Below are 7,657 nucleotides of genomic sequence, written 5' to 3'. Positions count from 1 at the left end.
AAAACGACACTTCTTGTAAGACATGTTAATCCACTTACACAGGTTAACACTAGAGTGAAAGGTAAACCCCCCCGCCCCCCCCCCCCCCCTCGAATTTGTAAACACAAAGTCACATACACTATGTATAAGAGTTCTCCACCAAATATGACTAGTTTCATACTAAATTTTTAATAAACTATCCATATGACTATGTTTATCTTAGGTACAAAATACAAATATTTATCAAAGCAATACATTTGAATAGTGCAAAAGTAAAAAAATAAAATAAAAAATGAAATACTCGAGAATAGTGAGATTGAGGGATAGAGGTGTCAATTCAGGTGTCCGAATCGGGTTCGATAAAGTCCAGTCAGATCTATTATCTGTTCAAGTTGAAATACAAATCGGATATTTTTCGGGTCAGTTTTAAGTTGGGCCTGGTGTGATTTTAACACCTCCACAAGTGAGTATAACGTTATAGGGGTTGGCCCAAAAAGAAAATTAAAAGGCCCATATTTCTGTTTAGCATTCATTCTTCCATGAAAACCACTCCACTAGTTCATCTTCATCTCTTTCTCCTTCTCCTTCGGCGCTTTGTAATTTCAAACCCAAAAATAAAAAACCTTGAAAACTCCAACAATGGCGGCAGTAGCAGAAGCACCAGGTTGAAGAACAACAACAATGGCGACGATCGACTCAGCTCACTCCCCGACGCCATCCTCACTACTATTCTCTCTCTCCTCCTAATCAAATCTGCCGCCGCCACCTCCGCCTTATCCCGCCGATGGCGCCACCTCTGGACCAAAATCACTGACCTTCAATTCTATTCGGAGCCTTCCTCCGTTGTCGACTGCTTCTTGGGGCAGCTCACTTCTCCGAAGCTCAGAACTTTCAGGGTTAAAACCAAATTAGTTGCATACAACTGGGAATCAATCTTTGCTCATCTTTGTCATCGAAAAGTGGAAGAAATTAAGGTTTGTGATAGATATTATATTTACGATAATATTTGTCACAGATTAGGATAATATTGTATATATTTGTGATATACTTTGTATCCTTATCATAATAGGATATGATTACGACCCTTGTAAACCCTTTTATATATTATTCAATGGTACACACTCCAACCAAATGAGTTTTCCCGAAATCTAACATGGTATCAGAGCCAACGTGACATAGAGGTCACGGGTTCAAATCTCATCCACCCCTTCTTCAAAGTGGAATTAATTCGCGTAGGTATGGGTGGGCCTGTGTTGCATCCACATTTCAAGCCCAAAGGGTCTTTCATGTGAGGGGGAGTGATAGAGTATAAAACATATTCCTGGGCCTCAACCATCAGCTTAAGCTTTTGGTTGAGTTGGTCCACTAACATGGTATCAGAGCGTATAGGGATCATCTGACAGGTTGCGTACAGGGAGATGATATGGCATATTTGCTTCTATATGTTGATGATATTATTTTAGCTACCTCATCTGACAGGTTGCGTACAGGGATCATCTCTCAGTTGCAAACTGAGTTCCCTATGTCTGACTTGGGGCCTCTGAGTTATTTTTTGGGTATCGCAGTAACCCGAAAACCATCTTATTTGCTACTTTCACAGGAAAAGTATGCCCAGGAGATTTTAGAGCGTGCAGGTATGGCCTCTTGTAAACCTGCAACCACTCCAGTTGACACTAAGTCCAAACTTAGTGCAGATGCAGGACCACCTTTTCGGGATCCTACTTTGTATCGCAGTTTAGCAGGTGCTCTACAGTATCTCACTTTCACCGGCCAGATATTTCTTATGCGGTACAACATGTGTGTCTATTTATGCATGATCCTCGGGAACCTCATTATGAGGCACTGAAACGCATTCTGCGTTATGTTCAGGGTACCATTGATCACGATTTACATTTATATCCTACTGTTTCTCATCGCTTGATTACTTACACTGACGCTGACTGGGGAGGTTGTCCAGATACCCGACGTTCCACTTCGGGCTACTGTTGTTTTCTGGGGGACAACCTCGTTTCTTGGTCATCTAAGCGTCAGCATACATTGTCTAAGTCGAGTGCAGAAGCAGAATATCGAGGCGTCGCAAACGTTGTTTCTGAGGCATGTTGGCTTCGGAATCTATTACTTGAATTACATTGTCCTCTACGGCAGGCTACTATTGTTTATTGTGATAATGTCAACGCTATCTACCTTTCTGGCAACCCGGTACAACACCAACGCACCAAGCATGTGGAGATGGATATTCATTTTGTTCGCGAAAAGGTTGCGTTGGGGCAGGTTCGGGTCCTACATGTCCGTACTCGGTATCAGTTTGCAGACATTTTCACCAAAGGCCTACCTCGGGAGTTATTTTTGGAATTCAGGTCCAGTCTTAGCGTACGACCTCCTCCCGCTACGACTGCGGGGGTGTGATAGATATTATATTTACGATAATATTTGTCACAGATTAGGATAATATTGTATATATTTGTGATATACTTCGTATCCTTATCATAATAGGATTACGACCCTTGTAAACCCTTATATATATTATTCAATGGTACACACTCCAACCAAAGGAGTTTTCCCGAAATCTAACATTTTGTGTTGGTGGTGTTGTAGATATTCCTGCACCTTTATATGTACCTGCTTCTTTTTTTATTGCCAATCTTTGGTGAAATTGGATTTATTTTGCATTGAACTTGATTGTTCATTTACCTCAAATGATGTTGTTAATCTTCCTAATTTGATGAAGCTTGGATTGAGGCCCAAGATTTGATGAAAACCCTGTTTAGGTCTTGCCCAATGTTGGAAGATTTATATTTGTTGTTTGATTTTTATGGGGATGATCATTTTGTTGATATTGCTGCTCCCAATTTGATAACCTTGTTTATAGAAATAATGTCTGAAAGGGAAATATCACTTGATAAAGTCCTGATAAATGCGCCCAAATTAGTGAACCTTACTATAATTGGATCGTATGGGTTTTATTGTTTCGTTGAGAACCCTACTATGTTAGTCAAAGCATCCATTGATTTGTTTTTTGGAACAGATAATAACAATATGGGTATGCAGGGAGAAGCATGTTGTAACCAGATATCGAAGTCTATCAAAGGGATGTCTAGTGTTAGCCACCTTAAGCTAAATAGTTTTATCAACCTATTTACTTACCTTAATTCTGTAGGTAATGGGGTTTATGCCAACATTTCATAACTTAGTCTACTTGGATGCTAACCTTGCTAATCTTAGTGGTTGGAAGGATTTGCTTCTTTCTTTACAATATTTTCCCAACTTAAAGCATCTTGATGTGAGTAAAATAGGGTTTGAATCAGTGGAGCAAATGGATTGGTGTGCACCTGATTTTGTTCCGGAATGTTTATTAAGTAAGCTTAAGATAATAAAGCTTGAAGGGCTTGAAGGAAAGGACAAGGAGGTTAAGTTGCTAGAGTTTATTCTAAATAATGCAATTGTTTTGGAAGAGCTTCACGTACACTGTAATCACTACCATTCACTTAAAGAATCTCGACTATGGAATGAATACAAATTTTGTGAAGCCTTGTTCAAGCTTTCAAAGAGCTCCTCAACTTGCAACGTTCTGTTTGAAGGTAACTATATCAATGCATCAAGAAATGACTTCAAGAATGGGGTACTTGATTGTCAAGTTCGCTACGTTGAATCAAGTTGTGCACTGAATTCTTCTGGTGCCAAAGACCGATAGTGACGCATCTGGGTAGCAGGTATTGATAATCAATTTCTTTGGATGTTGTGTGTGTGTGTGTGTGTGTGTGTGTTGTATTTCATCATATAAAAACCTTGTTATGTATTAGTGACTATTACATGTTAAATTGTTCCATTTGTAAATATGGTTTTTGCTTTTGGTTTTGGTGTATCCATCATCTAATTGAATCTGGTGACCTGAAATGTGATTGTAGAAAAGACACTTTGGGAATTCATGAATCATAATTGACTAATTGTACAAATGACATTCTGGAATTCAAGAATCATGATTGTAGAAATAACATTTTTAGACTTTGTAGTAATAAATAATCTGTTTCAGGGAGGATTTTTGTTTTCTAGTCTTCAACTCTTTTACTACTATTTGAAACAAGAAATTGGTGTTGATTAATGACTTTGTAGAAAGCCTATATATGGAGTATAATTCTTGAAGAGAAGAGCTTCTATATGACTGATTTTATGGCATATGTTGGCTTAAACACTAGTGTAAGCAGCATTTTATGTGTCTTATCAGTGAGACAAGAAAAATTTTCACCTTTTTTTTTTCTTAAATTTTTAAATGAAGCTAAGGTCTTTGTTGGGCAAATTGGAATAAAGGGCCTATGTAAATGAGAGGCAAAAGAAAATTGGACATGGGACTAAGGGAGGACGCATACTTTTGATGGATCTGAAGTTGGTTTATGTATTTTTTGGCTGTTTGCTTCAAGTTAGTTGATGAAATCACATAATTGGCAAGGTGGGAGAGATTAATTGGAGAGAGATCAAGGGTGATAGCTCTGCTGATGGTGTTGGGTGAGGATATAGGAGATAGTCGGGTGAACCGGTGAAAGAAAATAGTCGGGAGAATAGGTGGCTCATAGAAGATAATTTTTTTTTAATTTTTGTTATTATGTGAATTCAGGCTCCGGTCTCCTCACCTATTTTTCATTTATTTTAGGCGTTCAATTAAGATCGATAAGGGCTATTAATTGAAGAAGGCGGGGATGGGCTCTTCATGTAACTTGCAGAACTCAGAATATGACTTAAAGAATTTTTTTATATTTATTTCATCGGTAATTTTTAACAGATGGAGGGAAGCTTGTGGATTTCCCTCTTTTCAAAGTATAAAAGCAATATGCAACTGATTTCATTGATTTAATGGCGATTGGTAAGTGGAAGCTGTCCTTGTTTTGGGGGAATTATTAACTAAAATAGCTTTTAACTGAAAGAGGAAAGTTCCTATTTCTTTTTAATAAGCTAAAGAATACCTCTGTTGGTGGGAAGTGTTAAAAAGTATACTGATATGAATATTAGTTTTAAGTAGTAAAGAAGAAAGTGTTTGGTAGATATGAGGGAAAAGAATCTGTCTACAGGCGCTATCCCAACTGCATTTGCCTGAATTGTGAGCTTCATGCTCCTCACTGACGGTTTGAGGCACATGTTTTACAAAGTTTGAGCTGCAGGTAAAACGAGTGTTAATGCTTGTAGGTTGGTCTCAAGAGGGTTTGTTGAAATTTCAATTTCTTGTAATTAATACAACTTTGACTCATGAGGATGGAATTGGTCAGTGATAGAAATGGTGGTAGGATATGACATCTTAGGCTTGCTCCTCATGGATAGTCTTTTCTTGAACACCTTGTACATTTGCATCTCTCATCAGATTAAAAATAAGTAAACATTTTGATATATATATTTTCTGGATGAAGCTAATTGAGTCTGTGTTAAATTTTAATTAAACTTGCTCATTGATGGTTAATTTGGAACAGATAGTTAGGATTCCACTTTTCTGATCTGCTAACAGGATTAGGGGAGGAGGTGTGAGGCAGAAGAAAGAATATCATCCTAACAAAGGGTATTGGAAGGGGAGAGTAGTGACTAGAGAATAGCTTCTGGTACTTATATATCTGAAGATTATGTTATAAGCTAAAGCTCGTATCAGTACCTAACTCATTTGAAGTCAAAGAAAAAGGTTTTTTTTTTTTAATAAATAAATAATAATAATACTAAGACAAAGGCAAAGGATCAAAGTGATAATAACCTGTTTGCTACTTCTCTTTATGCAATTATGCCTGATATAGCTATACCTTAAATTACCAGAGATATTTGCTATTTATGGCACAGTCAATGTTTTTTTTTTCAGAATCCACTGAGGGGCTGTTTGGTATGAGTTTTTGATATGGGTGGAAACAGAATCAACTTACCGTTTCCCTTACCATGTGTTTGGTTGACAAGTAAAGAAACAAAATCCGTTACCTTGTGGTAACCGTTTCCACCCTTTTGTTTGCAGGGTAAATCTTGGGGAAACGATTCACGTTACTTGCCTCTATCACAAAAGACAAATTATTTTCTTTCTCTCTCCTCTTGATCTTCATTTTTCATGAGAATTTCCAAATTTTTTTGACAATTCAGTTGAGAATTCTCCTAAGAAAACTGCTATTCTTCATATTTTGCTCCATTTTTTACAATCTTCTACCTCAAATTTGAAAGTATTTTTTAATTTGTAAGTTTATTTAGTATGATTGTGTGTTGACATTTATTCGACACTAACAATTTAATTATACATTAATCTAAGATTGATGATGTTAAAGGAGTGTAAGTTATCTTGTCAATCTATATTGTGTTGCACACAAAGTGTTGGATGAATTGTTTAGCTCAGAAAACTACGTGTCATAATTGCTGCGATTATGATGAGTACTTTATCTAGTGATAGTGTGATACTTTTATTTATGCACACAAGCTGTGATGAAATGTTTAGCTAAGTTGAGTTTATCATCTTCTTGTTTTATTGCCCTTATTTGATTACTTGTATATTCCCAGATGTTGCAACATCAAGTTTTCCAAATTCACTATATTTTTATAGCAACATTATTCTCATCTTCGGATCTTCCCATTTCAATAATTACACGACACTACTTTTATAATCTCGGGACTGGCTAGTGCATGGTCTAAAGCGGAAGAAAGGGAGCAAAGAATGGATGAAAAAGTGAATAAGGTTTTGGATGAGGAGATGACATTAGATGAAATTTCTCCATCCAAAACTTTAGAGAATGCTAGAATTCTTATGGCAGAAGAACATAACCTCCGCATCTTCTATCAAGCGCCAACTAATATAAAGAAACAATATGCAATTGATCTCCTTAAGAAGAAGTAGAAAGTTTTGTCAAAAGTTGTTATTAGAGTTAATGTTTCAATGGTTTTTAAATGTTTTTATATATATATATATATATATATATATATATATATATATATATATATATATATATATATATATATATATATATATATATATATATATATATTTATTTTATTTTAAGAATACTATAATTTCAATACAATTGTGATCAATAATTTATATGACTTTGCCTATATCTAGCATTTTTATTTTATTTTTTTTGAATAGATCTAGCATATGATATATTATGGTAATTGTTTATATATATATATATATATATATATATATATATATATATATATATATATATATATATATATATATATATATATATATATATATATATATATATATTAGTGTTGCTCTACATTGCATAATGTGTAGTAAAAATTAGCCAAGACAACAAAAAATAAAAGGATAACTATTTGTTTCCAAGTTATCTATGCCAAACAAAAGGAAACGGATTGGTTATAATTGTTTACGTTTTCTTAGTAATACCAAACAACTAGTAAGGGTAACACTATATATTACCCTTTCCCCTCCTAATTTGTTTCCATTCCCTTACATTTATTAATTTGCTACCAAACACCTCCTGAAATGTATATTCCCTGAGTCAATATTTCAATCTTACTCTGATCCCAGTTGAAAAATATAAATTTGAATGTTTGACATTTGCTGCTGCTTATATAATAGAGATTTTATTTTCATAAACAAGTATGCTATAGAAATACCAATTAAAAGAGGAAAAGTCAAGGCAGAAAACAGAGTTTAACAAAAATAAGAGAAAATACAAGTTCATCAAATTGATAAACTTGTAAT

General features: G+C 35.1%; 1 protein-coding gene across 1 annotated transcript; it reads left to right on the top strand.

Annotated features, from left to right (window-relative positions):
- The first annotated feature begins 3,139 nt into the window (after window positions 1-3,139).
- On the top strand, window positions 3,140-3,670 carry LOC145643183 (putative FBD-associated F-box protein At5g44940). Its single transcript, XM_081694337.1, has one exon. The coding sequence runs from the start codon at window positions 3,140-3,142 to the stop codon at window positions 3,668-3,670; it is 531 nt and encodes a 176-aa protein (XP_081550463.1).
- The last annotated feature ends 3,987 nt before the right edge of the window (window positions 3,671-7,657 follow it).

This window comes from Chenopodium album, chromosome 8 (genome assembly GCF_948465745.1).
Source record: "Chenopodium album chromosome 8, dcCheAlbu1.1, whole genome shotgun sequence".
NCBI lineage: Eukaryota > Viridiplantae > Streptophyta > Magnoliopsida > Caryophyllales > Amaranthaceae > Chenopodium > Chenopodium album.
This window is presented reverse-complemented; position numbering and strand designations above follow the sequence as displayed.